This window comes from Urocampus carinirostris, chromosome 9, assembly GCF_059441175.1.
Source record: "Urocampus carinirostris isolate Australia breed hairy pipefish chromosome 9, RoL_Ucar_1.0, whole genome shotgun sequence".
Taxonomy (NCBI): domain Eukaryota; kingdom Metazoa; phylum Chordata; class Actinopteri; order Syngnathiformes; family Syngnathidae; genus Urocampus; species Urocampus carinirostris.
Window position 1 is genome coordinate 18,180,518 of NC_142357.1, and position 15,687 is coordinate 18,196,204.

Below are 15,687 nucleotides of genomic sequence, written 5' to 3' on the forward strand. Positions count from 1 at the left end.
ACTGCATCCTGTACCTTCTTGTTCTACTTTGGCATCAAATGGATGAAAAATGCAAATGCACGTATTGTAGAAGTCAGAAAAAAAAGGTTTGGGAAGAATGAAATTGATTTTTATTGAATTTTGTGAGAAATTAAATGCAAGACACTCATGTATTTTGGTGCCATTTGGTCCTTGTCATGATTCAAATGCTCTGACTCACCAGTAAGTCTGTCTCATCTGAATTGTGTGAAATAACAAAAACAAAGGTTGAGATTATAATGTGCTTTAGCTCCTTTATCTGGAAGCTCATTAAACAACCTATGTTCATTGTTGAGACACTTAATGATGAAAAGCCACATAGCAAACTTTTAACACCCAAAAGATCTAGCAAAGCAAAAACAGCAATTTGATTGGGTGAGCGCTAGGAATGGACATAGCTATACAGAGGGTGCGTACACTCCTCCTCCTCGCCCAGTGCCATCTGCACTGAAGGTCAATACGTTGGTATCCTCGTTTGCAGTATTTTGTGACATTTTTACAAAACAACTTTGCTCATACTTTGTATTGAGCCCATCATTTAGGACGAAAAGAACGGTCAAAATGGGTCTCAACACTCTAAAGTAACTGTGGGACTAATGTATTTCAAAAGACATATGACATGTTACCAAATAACTATAAAACTAAATAGCAAATATAGTGCTTAAAAACAGTGACCTCATAGATTATTTTGCTTTTAAGAAAAAAAAGAATAGTATATAACTACTACAAAAACAATACTAAAGTAGCACTAAAATGCAAAATACTACTACACAAATCTTACCTACCCGACGCATGTATATCTATTTATGATTAAAAAAATCAGATCCGTCTGTAAGATCCACCCTTTGGATGAAAAAGCCTGACAGTGGCTATAGTTTTTCCACCTCTGCCCTAAAATGTTTGGGTCATTTTTGACTGCCCTTTCCCTTTTCTGTTTGTATTTGAACGTCCCCTCAATACAACCTTCATTCCAAAACAAAGAGAGCATGATTGTGCTTGAATAACCTGGCCTTGTTAAATATGTACTTTGCTTCCATGCATGCCTTTTCAACCATGCAAACTCAATATATTTGGTAAATAACCACGCCTGTCACGTTCCACTCCAGTGAGCTGTGTCGTTTTGTCTGTGTTGGATTGTGAGGAACGCTTTTTTAATTTATTTCTCAAGCCCAAAAGTTCACTTTTCATCATCCCAGGCAAGATTGAAAAAAGAGACTTGGCTACAGGTTTATCTGTTTATCTATCAATGTCTGGAATTGCTCACGGCGCCAATTTCATTGCCGAGACGGGTGTTACTTTCTCCCGGATATGGCATAGAAACACAGACGGGGCGTCGCTCGCCATTGATTTGGTCCCTTTTATGAAGGATCAGCCTAAGCAACCGATATCTCTCCTTTGAGGAAATCACATCCATTATTCAAGGATTCATATAGCTGCTGATTGGGTCGGAAAAGCATTACGGGCCAGCGATGCTTCCGAAACTGATTCTTAATTGATGGTGTTACCTTGACGGAGCCTTTGGAGCCACTCAAGTGTTGTCATCCAATTGCTAAACGAGCGTTAAGCCATCACCGGCAACGCAAAAGGGACGGAAAGTGATATTGTGGTTACCTCGAAGTGACTCATACTGTGATTCGATGCCCGTGGGCCCCCAGGCGCCAAAACGATTCAGTATTGGAGAAAAGCCGCTTCAGCCATCAATGAGAGTGTAACAAAAAGGACAGCAAAAGCTAAAGCTTTTTACATTTTATTTTTCAGTCATTTACCTATTTTTAGCCTCATGGAATTATGAGGGGTAGTACAGTTATCACCCGGTTATTGCAATTAATGGTGACCAAATGAAGTAACAACGCACCTTCATAAAAGTTTCAAGGGTCAAACTTCAAAATGACGTCCTTACCGACTGAGACGATACAACTGTGACATAATAACAACTAATCTACAAATCTGAAAAATAAAATTCAGAACACAGAATTGCAGTTGAATAATAGTTCTTCATTGTCATTATACACAAGTACAACAAAAGTGAAGGGCTTTTCTTTCCAGCGCAACAAAGCAATTTAGAGAGCAGCTGGTTAGCTACATGCACGCATTGGGTTACCTCGAATTGAGCAAGGTTTCTGCGATGATTAAAATACAACCGTCTCGAATGTACGAATTGTAGCTCAAGTTCATCTGTTTCATGGGTAATGGATCTAGCGTTTGTGATATACAGGCTCAGCAGAGGTGGCTTAAGAAAGTTGTAACTTTGCTCTCTTCTGACTTTTCTCAGAGTCTGATTTAATTGATGAATTTCTTAACATTGACTTGAGTGCCCGTGCTAATATTTGTCCGACAGCATACACCGGCCTATCACATTAGTTTTCAAAGAGAGTCATGCCCACACCAAGCCCCAAGAAACGAGGAGCCTCTATATATTGGAAATTTGTCCATTTTAAATTGTCAAAAATCATAGAAAATGCATTTACTATTATTCAGTATGAATAAATACAATTCTAAACATGAACATGATTGAATTTCATCTTGTTTTTCTGTATTTTAACTTGTTTCTCTAATAATATAAGAAAAGTGTTAAGCATGGTTATTTGGTTCAGGATTCATCTTTTTTGTATTTAATCTTGTTTTCTAGAATGAGAATAACTACTCTCTCTTCGAGTATTATTTTTTTGTTTTAATACATTTAACCACTTTCTAAAGTAGAAGGCAAAATATAGGTCATAACATGAAATAATATCTGAGTAAATAATAGTTATTCTCATTCTTCTTATTTTTACATGTTTCTTTTGTAAATTTTAAAAACATACCAATGAAAATACTTATTACTCCAATTTACCTTATTATACAAGAGAAACAAGTCAACATGTAAGCAAAATAAGAAAAACTATGCTTTTATGTCAAAGGGATCAGATACTGTATTTTTCAGTGTATATATTGTTCTGTAAAAATTGTGCAATATTATGTCTAATAGTTGTCGAATTGTTTTTGTTTTGTTCTGTAAAAAGCTTCAATTATTCGCATTTCGATTCATAAATAGTTGGAAAGACACAAAGACTGACAATGTTAAAGCAATACTGTAACATCGTACACAAAGACTGAAGTGATTTGCGGGCCTGGATCCGAGTTAAACAGCATTTCATCATTTGTTGGCCACCTACTAAAACTTTTTTTATATAAGCATCTCATCGCCGTAATGGGCCCATTAAAAGTCCATCTCAACAAAGCAGACAAAGTTGAGAGGCAGGGAAAGTACTTGGCTGATATTATTACTCTAGATAAAGCGATGTGGTGTCCCTCTTTAAATAATGTGCCCTAGCTCCATCTGGCACTCGCTGACGTGAAATTTTTTTTTCATCCACTGGTAGATCTGTTTAACTAAAGAGAAAGCTGCAGAAGGCGACACTGTTGGCTTAATATCAAAATAAATCTGAATTTTAAGTCTGTGTCAATACATCTTGCATCCGAGATGGGAATCCCCGAGCATTTGGGACAGGAATTGGGTTTGTGGCTTGTTTGGTTAGGTAGGTAGATCGGTAGGTAGGTGGGCAAGGAAGTAGGTAGATAGGTAGGTAGGTAGGTACCGTATTTTCCGCACTATAAGGTGCACATAAAATCAGATTTTCTTTTTTAAAGCTGATTATGCGCCTTATAATCCGGTGCGCCTTATATATGGATCAATATTGAATTGCAAGGTCTCGCAACTAAGAGAAGCAGCCACCGACTCCATTTTTCGCGTAGAAGAAGAAGTGCGCTGTGCATACTGGGAAATACTAAACAACGATTCTCTTTTATTTGTGCGCTTGTATAAAGACCCTGAAATGGCTCCTATTAAGAGGCACGCTTACAACGCAGAGTTTAAACTTAAGGCGATCAGTCACGCAGTAGAACACGGAAATAGAGCAGCAGCGAGAGAGTTCAACATTAATGAATCGATGGTGCGGAAGTGGAGGAAGCATGAGGATAAGCTGCGCCAAGTAAGGAAGACTAAACAAAGTTTCCGTGGCAATAAAGCGAGATGGCCACAGTTAGAGGACACACTTTAACAGTGGGTTGTTGAACAAAGAGCAGCAGGTAGAAGTGTCAGTACAATAACTATTCGAATGAAGGCAAGAGCGCTGGCACGGGAACTTAACATTAAAGAATTCAGAAGTGGTCCTACTTGGTGTGTGTTTACGTTTTACATTTTACAGTTATTATGTTATTGCTTTATTGTTATTGTTTTGCACTTGTTGTTTTTGCACACTACGAGTGTCACTATATTGCGATTGCACTAACGTTTAATTTACCATAAAAGTATCAGACGTTTTTTTGCGTGTTGACTAAATGGAGGAAAAGTAAAATGTTATGCCTTGCTGTTGTTCAAAAATGTTAAAGATGTGTCACGAAAATGCTTTACCTCAGAGAAAATAATAAAACAGTTTTTTATTCATTTTGGGAGTGAATGGAGTTGTGGAAAGCTTGTTTGTTATCTATTAATAAAGTTTGACTGACCTATCTGACTGTTTTGTTGACATTCCCTTTAGCGCGGCACCATCTAATGGTTTCATAACGTAACTGCATCCTCTACTGTAGCCAAGTCAAGTCAAGTCACATTTATTTATATAGCCCTTAATCACAAAAATGTCTCGAAGGACTGCACAGGATTACAATTACAAAATTGCACAATTAGCTGATCTTAAACCAGCATGCACTTATAGCGCCTTATAATGCGGTGCGCCTTATGTATGGAAACAGTTTTAAAATATATCATTCATTGAAAGTGCGCCTTATAACACAGTGCGCCTTATAGTGCGGAAAATACGGTAGGTAGAATTAAATAGTGCTTTAATTTTGGGTGAAGTGATTGTAAATTCTTAAATTGTTTCACACGTCTGCTTAAAAATTACACCACCATTGCTCTCTTCGCTTTGCCATTGTATTTATTCTTCCTTCACGATTAACTGTATCAGGCATTAGTTTAAATGCCATTGTATTATGAAGTGTCATCGCCCCCTACGGGTCGTGCCCAAGAGGACAGGTGCATGCTACACCTAAACAGGGCACTATGCAATGTGTATCAGTTCATGGATTACGTATCCATTATGGGCATTTATTATAGGCCATGAAAACAATGTTTCTTCCTATTGGTAATTGTAATAGCAAACATTACTTCCAGCTGACAACGTAATCTCCTAAATACTTTAATTTTTACCCAGCTGTTATATGGGGAGAGAATTGTCTCAAAAACAAATAAATCCACCATTTACTTAAGATCTAAAACACATCCATCTGTGGCTCTGCAAAATCCATGATTCACACAATTTTTTTTAATAGCCTTGGAGAAATTAGATATTTGGTCTTGAAAGTTGTAAAAATCCTGTTAACTTAAAACTGTGAATCCAAATATGCCCGTCTGACAACGTATAATGGACATAAGCTTGTAGTCCTGGTCTCTTTGATTTGATCCCGCAAAGTAATAATTTTAAGTTAGTTAAGTTGCTAGTAACAAAAAGCTGGTCCTTACAAGAACTCAGGTAGTCTTTGTCTTTTATTTTTTCTCCTAATAAGAGATTACTTGTAGCAAGCTATCCGAGGGCCCGTCATGATGACAGTGCTGTTGATACGCAGCACTTCCATAGGAGGACATCTATACTATCTGAACTAGTAAATTATAAAACAGACTTATTCTGAGTGTGATTACACGCCTGTGTTGAAGCTTGGCATGGCTAATACACTGAAAGCATCAGTCACAGAGTTAAAAAAAAAAAGTTGAGTTCCGTTGCCTCGAGGTACTCCCTTTCTACATTTTGGCAGGCGCCATACTGCGCAAAAAAAGTGCTTCTCGTCCCGAGGGTGCGCGCTAAAACCAGATTGAACAAGTGAGAGATTTGCATTGTCTTGCGCTTTGCAAAGTCGACTGGAGATTTATCTCTCGCATGTTGTTACAAATCATTTTGTTTGCTTCTTTCGAGTCATTGTAGTCACAGGTAATTTTTTTTTTTTTTATCTTGGACCTACACATATGTTTTAAAGATCATCAAGCCAGGACATTGTTTATTAACAAAAGCCCAGTTATAAATGATTGCTTTAAATGAAAGAGTTGTTTCCTCCCTGTTTTTCTCATGTTTGAGTTCCTGGAAATCGCAGGACCCGGAATGAATGATGTGGTACGATGCAACTGAAAAGGATAGTTATAAATGGGGGGAATATATTCTATAGCTTAGACTTCTTAAGTTCTAATTGCATGTTCGCTCTTTTCTGTCACTTTTTAATGAAATATACTCTTAACTGGGTGTGTCAAACTCATTTTAACTCAGGGGCCACATGGGAGTAAAAGCACTATTGCGGTGGGTGGACTAGTAGTTTAGAGAGAAAGAAGAGTGACAGGTAGAAAAATACAAAAAGAGAGAGAGAGAAAACAAGAGACAGACAAAGAGAGAAAGAGAGAGAGAGAGAGAGAGAGAGATAAAGAGATTAGGAAAGAGAGAATGAAAAAGAGAAATAGAAAGAAAGAGAGAGAGATATAAAGAAATACAGCTCCACTTGATTTAGGAGGTGCACCTTTCTTTGGCAACATCACCTACGCATATTTCAAACTGCAGCATGTTTTTCTCATGAGCTTCTATTGGTTTTGTATCACGGGCAGAATTCAAACCCCTCACCGGGCCTCATCTGGGCCGTTGGCCAAATGTTTGACACCCCTATTCGCTTTTTAGAATTACTCCACATAATGAGCTTAAAATTACATTTTTGATTGTAATTTTAAATATACTTCTAATTACAAATGTCTCTCCATAAGAAAGCTTCAAGTACATGAACGGGAAAACATTGGCTCTAGTTAAGAAGTCAAAAATACAGTACAGTACGTGCGGCTATCCACTGCTCCTAGAAATTCCCAAACGTAAACAAACGGACTATTGCTTTAAATCTGCCTGGCAACCAGTGTGCATGCGTGCTCCCAGCATGCTCTTTGTGTCACTGTCACAGTTCATGAGTAGGAGGACGGTTTCAGGCAAGACACAGCCATCATTTAATCAGCAGAAAGTAAAGATGTTTTTGCAAAGTTCCATGAAATCTCGGAATTTTAGGAAAGGTTTCACCTCATAAATTGCTATCGCTCATTGTGATGAAATGAAATGATCTGCATTTATATAGAGCTTTTCAAGTAAAGAATTCCCAAAGCGGCCGTGCAGCCATGTAAGGCGCTAACCTGCTTATTGGGGGTATTAGGGGTTCAGTGTCTTACCTAAGGTAACTTCGACATGTAACACGGAGGAGCTGGGATTCGAACTGCGATGTCTTGATCCCAAGACGAGCGCTCTACCTCCTGAGCCATTGCCGCCCCTGTTATGACGTCTCCCTTTGGACTAATAAATCATAAACAATATAAATGAACTGCAAAATCAATCATTTAAAGCCAAAATACAATTTGTTTGGAGGATTGCTTCTTTATTCCAATGAGGCTATATTTTAAACTAAATTGGGTAAGGAATCATGAGCACCATCTGCTGGTCGACTTGGTAAGTACCAAATCATATTGTAAACCAAATAAATATAATTTAAAGCAATCCCCCCTACAGTGTTAAACAACATGAAAACATCAGACTTTAATAACTTTATATCAAAATAAATGCCATAGGATGATAAATTGTCCAGTGTAAAATTCAGAGAGCATGAATCATAATGATGCAGGCATGCATAATTAACAGCTTGGAGCAAAATTAGAATGTGGTCATTATCTCGGCTGTATGTGTTATTAATACTCATCTGTATGTGTCATGTGTATTATTTTTGCAGTAACGTGTCGAATAATTCAAACTATGGAAGATTGTCTTTTTGCTGTTTGTGTTTCTGTGGGCAGATAATTGCAACATGTCTCCCTTCTTTAGGAACACTTCACGCCGGAATGCAAATTCAAGGAGTCGGTGTTCGAGAACTATTACGTGACGTACTCGTCCATGATCTACCGCCAGCAGCAGTCAGGCAGGGGCTGGTACCTTGGTCTGAACAAGGAGGGAGAAATCATGAAGGGCAACCACGTCAAGAAGAATAAGCCGGCAGCCCACTTCCTTCCAAAGCCTCTAAAAGGTAAAATACTTCCCTGACAGTAAGGTTCAACACCAAATCAAAAACTTTATGGACAACTTATACAGGGCAAAGACCAAGGAGGCAGGAAGAGACATAAACCGAAATGCTTAAATTTTAATGTTGTGCTTCAAAAGATTAAAAAAGTGCTTGAACTTTGGGTGAGGTGCTTTTAAACGCTCAAAATTGTTGCCATGTTTCTCAACAAGTCCACTTAAAAATGTCACTGACACTGCTCTCTGGTGGCCTGGATCTGTCATTGCAATTATTTCGTCTTCTTGATTAACTGCAGCGAGCATTAATTTGTATGGGATTGTCCTATGAGGCGCCATCGCCCGCTACGGGTGGCACCAAAGAGGTGCATGCTACACCAACAGGGCACGATGTAATGTGTATTAATGCAATGCTTACATATCAAATATGGGCATTTATAATGGGGCATTCAAAAATGACCGTTTCCAATTGGTAAATTGTAATTGGAAGAACTTACTGCAACTGAAAATGTAAGCTACATAACGTTGTCATTTTCACCCAAGACCTATTAAGGAAAAATTGTCTCAAAAAAAAAAACATTCATTATTTACTCAAGATCTAAAATAATGTGTCTTAATAAATGCATACACAAGATTAAGAATCCATCCATCCATTATCTGCACCGCTTATCCTCAGTAAGATCACGAGGGTGATGGAACCCATCCCAGCTATCTTCAGGCAGTGAGCAGGGGACACCCTGAACTGGTTGCCAGGCAGTCACAGGGCACACAGAGACAAAACTGGAGGTTCGAAGATTAAAAATCACATATGCAAATTGCATGTGTGTGGCTCTGCAAAATACATTATTCACCAGACTTTTTCTTTTAATGGTACCGGATAAATTGGAAAATGGGTTTTGAAAGTGCTTAAAAAGTGCTTAAATTTGGCCATGAAAAAGGTGTATGAACCCTGTACACAAATGTTCTTAAGAAGATGAGTACTAACATTTTCTCGACTATAAAGCATCTAAAACTGAAACAATAATCTCAAAAGTGTGCTCTACAATTTGGTGCGTTTTATAAACCAGAAAATACGGTAAACACATCTGCCATTGCATGATTAAAATCAAATGCTACTGCTAACGGTTACCATTTATGAATGAATCGATTCACTTTAGTTGTTTATGTTCTGTGAAATATGTTTTTAAAATAATTTTCTGACTTTTTCCTTAATGCAGTTCTAACTCTTACAGTAGGATTAATGTCATGTGCCTTATAATCCAGTGTTTCATATATATGAAAAAAAAATTGTACAGATGACTATTTTTTTGAGTGCCTTATTACCAAGTGCGACTTATGGTCAGGAAACTATGGTATTTGCTCAGTGGTGCCATACAATACAACAAAATACTATTTTTTGGTAAAATAAACATGATTCCTTTATACAAATGTCATAAGTTGGTTGCAAAAATAAAACCTAAAGAATTGGAATGTTGTAAATGAAGCAACACATGAAAACTGTCCCTAAAATGATGAGTGATTTCAGGATATAATAAAATAACTAGCACTATTTCCTCTAACTCATGTAACCAATTGGTAGCAAAATACAAAAAAACGTAATTGAAATGTTTTTTTGTAAATTAAGCTAATTGGTACACCTCAACATGAATCTTTGGCAAAATTGTGCCTGCCAAGCACTACTTCTGCCTCAATGGTCTTGTCTGTCTCCAAAAACAAACATTTTCTTGAGCAGGACACTGCTTGTTACATTTTTAAAATGTTGTTATCTCATCAAAAATGCTACATGCAAATGACAGAAGATAGTGACAAATTATCATTTTTGTCTGAATTAAAGTCATCAATTTGATTCATCACAAAGTAGGTCTATTGCAAAAGGTTGGCATCAGCTATTGTTTTAGTGAAACACCTCAACTCACTTATCTCCACCTACATTTCACAAGATTGTGTCAAAGCAGGACTTGTGTCTAACATAAAATATCCACCATCGTCTCTTGTTACAAGATGTCTCATAAGTATTTTTCGACACTGGGAAATACAGAACATTATACAAAAAGCCAAGCTGTAAAAAGCTGGAATATGACTTCCCTGTATATTTTTCTAAAGAACAAAAACATGTTTGTTTTTTTAGCAAAATAGGTCGCACTGCTCTGTTTTTATGCCCTGAAACATCACATTCCTAAACATGGTGCAACATTGAAAAACACTGCTTCAACATTAAAAGTTGACATTCGTCACATTAACGAGGTCTTCGCCCACAGTGCCAATGCAGTCATAAAATCGAATACTCGTTTTTGATTTAACTATTGAGAGTTCTAAATTACATATTGAGAGATGAATAACTTTCTGTTTATCCTGAATGGGAATGTTTTGGTCGGTTTTAGGGAATCCATTGAGGATTACTTTTGTGTTTTCTCATAAATTAAATACTAAGGCATTAATGAGCCTTTTACTCGCTTTGTGGGCATAGCCGTGATATTATCATTCACATCTGACCCAGTCAGTCTCTCTTGATCAGCCTCTCATTAGGAATCGGTACTTGTGCTCCTTGACATAGATGTAATAGCCTTTCGCTTTCATTTAACTGACCTAGCAGGGGGTCTCAAATCCACTTATGGATCAACGGCCACAGAGTGATCGCCTCGCTTTCTGCCACGTGAGGGGAAAAAAAACGGTGAGGAGAAGGCACAGGAGTGGTTCGAGTGATTTTTGTGGAAAATGCTGAAACAAGCTAATCTATTTTCATGCCCACATATTGTTCTTTATTTTTAAATATTGCTTAAGACTTGTTTGATTTTGGCTGATTGTTAGTGGAAAAAGATGACTCGAATTTTCAGCCTAATACAAATCGACACTTGTCTTCAGTGCACAACATAAAATAACTTTTAAATCCAGATTAACATTGGGGTGGATTGGGGGTGCAGGAGATGACTGTAAAAGGAACTGATTCCAAACTGTTTTAAAGGTCCTGCCCTGAGTCGTCCTTTTTATCAAAAATGCTAGGTTACTCAAAAGCAATCCTAGCCTGGACATATCCACATCAGAAAAAAACAAAAAGAAATACAAACCCATACATTTACTCCCAAAACAATAAACAATATTTTAACAAACGCTTTCTTAAAGTTCTTTAAAAAATTAAAAAGTGAACTGGGTAAAACTCCAAAGTGCTGAATCGGGACGTCACAACATATCAAGTTGGTACTGCACTTAAAAACAAATCCTGTATTCACAAGCCGGCATTATAAATTCAGCACTTGCATGTGCTTTGCCGCTGCTGTGTTTGCAGCCTTTGGCCCATTTGCATCCCACTTTCTGGCCAAAATGCTGCAATCGTGGGTCTGCAGTATTCGGTTTCAGGATGCTGCCCGCATCCTTCTGCATGCTATTTGATGTCCGTCCCGCGGGGAAGTGCCGGCGGAAACGGCCGACGAACACCACTTAGTCCAGCGTTTTTGGGTGAAAGCAGCCATCCTCCAAAGGCTGGAAACGCAGCTCTCATCATATGCCAGTACCGATGATGGCTTTGTGCCTGTCTCATTAGAAGTACTAGGCTATAATTCAACTCAACAGACAAGCAGCATCTAAAATGCAACACTTATAACATACTGTCATTTAAATGATGTGTCGTGTTTAGTTTGATGCAGCTCCTCCACTATATCTCATCTGAATGTGCAGTATATTAAGAGAAGCATTTGCTTCATACAGGCTGAACTTCAAATGGAACCAGAAGATGACAAATGGATAGGGGGTACATCGCTTCCAAGATTTCCTAATAAATAAGCGTGGCTACTGAATCTTTGGCAGAAATAGGAACAATTTGTCATGTTTTTTTTCCTCTTTAATAATTATAATAATAATAATGCATTTTATTTAAAAGCGCCTTTCAGGCCACCCAAGGACACTGTACAAACAATGAAAGAAAAAAATACAATTTAAAAAGTTGTAAACGAAATAATAAATAAAAACAAGACATAAAATCATAAAAACATAAGAAATGGAGAAGCTATGTGTTGTAGGCAGTCCTGAACAGGTGTGTTTTTAGACGGGACTTAAAAGTGGAGAGAGGTGTGCAGTTTTGGAGGTCCGGAGGTAGATTGTTCCAAAGCTTGGGAGCAGCGCGACTGAAGGCTCTGGCTCCCATGGTGCTCAGATGGGCAGGGGGCACTGACAGTCGGAGGGAGGACGAGGATCTGAGGGAGCAAGTGGGGACGTGCACCTGGAGAAGGTCGGACAGGTAAGGAGGAGCCAGGTTGTGAATGGCCATATATGTATATAAGATGAGTTTGTAGCTGATGCGATGCTGAACAGGAAGCCAGTGTAGCTGTTGGAGAACGGGGGTGATGTGCTGCTGGGAAGATGTTTTTGTGATGATGCGAGCAGAGGCGTTTTGAACCAGCTGAATTTTATGGAGGGACTTTTGGGGAAGGCCGAAGAGGAGAGCATTGCAGTAGTCAAGGCGGGATGTGACAAGACTGTGGACGAGAATAGCAGTAGTGAAAAAAGCTTGGATCATTCATTCATCTCCCAGCCGCTTGTCCTTAAAGAGTCTCAGAGGTGCTGGAGTCCATCCGAGCCAACTTCAGGCAGTGGGCAGGTGACACCCTGGACTGGTTGCCAGCCAGTCGCAGGGCACAGGATAACAGACCACGATGTACACGCTCACTCATACTTAAAGGGCCAGTGTGTATTATTTAGTGCCTCCTAGTTTTACAAAAAACTTCCATTCATTGAAAAAACAAAAGATTGAATAATAGAATAAAAAATGTATTAAAGCAGGTTAAAAAATATAGTAAAATCAAAAAAATACAGTGAAATTATTGATCAGAATTAAAAAAAACTCTGTGACAAGTAAACCATTACACTGTTAATTAAGGCAATGTGTCATCTAAGCTTTAAAACAATAGGAAACTGGTTCAGAGAATTTATTCCAAATATTCCAGAAGGAAAGTGTGCATTGAGATTTTTTTAATGGAAAAAGTGTACCCCAGTGTTATTTGCCCTATGGAAATTATGGTAAGCTTTGATTTAAGGGTGTATTTAGGTTTCGTTCAGATTTAGGTTACAGTTGTAGGTGTTTTTTTTTTTGAATATTATAATCACTCTATCACAGAAATATCAGACTTGTAGAAATAACTGGAAACTCAAGAGAGCCAAAACATTATGTTCTTTACATGTGTATGTAAACTTTTGACCACAACTGTAAGTACTGAAAAAGTCATACCATTTCAACACACAAACACACCTCATGCTCATCTTTATTTTGTTCTGACACCAATGGCCTTCCTAACCGAGCACATTGTCCTCTTTTCCGCAGTGGCCATGTACCGAGAACCATCCCTCCACGACTTGACGGAATTTTCCCGCTCCGGTAGCGGCACGCCCACCAAAAGCCGGAGCGCCTCGGCCATGCTGAACGGCGGCAAAGCTGTGAGCCAGAACGAGTCAACGTAGCGCCGCTTGCCGAACTCCACCTCGAAACCTTACATCCAGCAGGACGTGAATCCCCAAGGACCCTCTCTTGCGTCCGCAATTCTGCACCCGCTGCAACGTACTCCGCGTTACCAGAGAGAAAACATCGATAACTATAATTAAAAACTCACGCGTGCATACTCTGAGGCATTTATCATTGTTTGCAACATTTTAAACAACAAGCATTATTTGCAAGACGTCATGGCACACAAAGCATTATGAACACAAATCCAGTCACTTTGGGGCTAATTTATCCTCTATTCACTCACCTCTTTGCTCATCTTTGATCTAATGTTACCATGCACAAAAAAACATTTCCAAGCTCACGATGACTGCAAGCATCAGTCACACAGGAAGAGACAGCCAACGGGGCAACCAGGTTTGGGTTCGTTCGTTACAAGCCCTGATGTCTGCCCCATCTGCTCTTCTGTGAATACAAAGCCTATAAATTACCTGGCCCGGACCGACCCGGTCGCGTCAGCCAGACAGTAGCTCTCCTTCCGTTCTCGTGCACATGCTCTAACATGTGGAAAGCAAGCCTGTGTTCAGCTTACTTGAAACAAGGTCTGAGCGAGGAGGCGTGTCTGTTTTCCTCCTTTTGAGATACGCCACAGATGCCCTATCGTCTGCTCATTATAAAGTTAGCCAAGAATTTTATGTTTATCTTATCAACCGTGTTTTTTAACGTCCCCTCATGTTGTCCTACGCTCCGCATTCTCCCCTTTTTTGGTTGCGCCGTTGACAGGATTCCAGCAAACCAAAGACTGAACAAAGGAGTGTCCCTTTAAGATGACAAAACTGGATTGAACCCATCTACGCCCCAATTTATATTTATTGGGTGGGGGTTTAGTGCAAACATGACGAGAGGTGATTATGATGTCAGAGTCTTTGATGTTTTTGAGGGGATTTAAGGTTCAAAACACCTTTTTGGTGTGTGCCCCTTCTTCTTCTTTCCTTTATTGTCCAGTCGCAAATTATGTCTGTTGTCCTCGTGGTTTGTTTCCTCCGTGATTGTGTCATTACTCCACCTACTTATCATCCTTTTTTGTCAACTTCTGGCTTCCCAGAATGCTCGTTATATGTTTGAGTAACTTGTTGTAGTGATGATATTTTATATAGTGAAATTAAACAAATACATAAAAAAATCCTGTGGACTTTTAGGTGGCTTAACGTTTTATAGGGGATGTCATATTTGTAAACATAAGTTTAAAAAAATGGGTGGGGTGGGTTTCATTCACTAAATTCTTCCCTCTCTTGCACAGGGCATGTACAAACACAACAATGTACAAAAAAAGGACAATTTAGCGTTCGACAGAATGAGGAATTACCTCTTTCTGGTACATGCTTTTTTTGCGAGACTTTCTGTTGTGGGTCCCCTGGAGATGGTTTGTATTTGTTGAATCTATCTGTTGCATGGAAGAAGGAAGGGGGCTTCTGGTCTAGCGATGCATGATTTAGGCTGTATGTAATTAACTTATATTGGATCATGTGTTCCAAGCTACCAGGATAAAATTAAACAACATTATGCAGGCAGACGCCCGGGCTGCCTGATTACTTCCAGTTGTTTATTATTTGTTGTATACACAAAAAAAATGCACTGAATAAAAGGTTTATATCAAGGTTTACTTTTAAAATGTGTCATTGTTTTTCTTTGCAGTGTTGGAAATGACGCCGTTCTAACCAACGCCTTTCTAAATAACGTGACCGCGTAATTTTTTTTTGTAACGGGGTGATCTAACTCATTCTTCCGCCATTACAACACTGTTACCGTTACCGACGGTCAAAAACAGTGCTTTGCTTTAGAATAAATAGTTTTCTTTCCCTGGGTTGTTTACTTCACTTCTTTTCCGATCATGTCACCGTTAAAAAAAGTGACTATCATATAGTTAAATCGCATTTACAAATATAGTATTTCCTAATGCGCCGAAAGAAATGGCGAATGAGGGGTGAGGGAAGGAAAAGTGGGCCACCAGTGATGATGTCATTCGTGGATGCAGTGGCAACTGACTTGTGTTGTTGGCAAACAAAATGTCTCTATGAGCTGGCTCTTGGAAGTGAACGAAGGGATCCGGCTCCTCACTAATCAAAAGCTGATTCCCTCAGAGACACCTTTTTTCTCTTGTGATGGTTCAATAGGCATATTTTGGAG

At 38.8% G+C, this 15,687-nt stretch overlaps 1 protein-coding gene across 3 annotated transcripts in view; it reads left to right on the plus strand.

The window, feature by feature from the left end:
• The window catches only part of fgf13a (fibroblast growth factor 13a), a 128,083-nt gene extending 112,723 nt beyond the window's left edge, over positions 1–15,360 (plus strand). For all 3 annotated transcript variants that reach the window (XM_088344754.1, XM_088344756.1, XM_088344755.1), the window contains 2 exons: positions 7,884–8,082; positions 13,384–15,360. In XM_088344754.1, the coding sequence (XP_088200880.1) occupies positions 7,884–8,082; positions 13,384–13,520 (336 nt within the window). In that variant the 3' untranslated portion in view covers positions 13,521–15,360. The remainder of the gene's footprint in view (positions 1–7,883; positions 8,083–13,383) is intronic.
• The last annotated feature ends 327 nt before the right edge of the window (positions 15,361–15,687 follow it).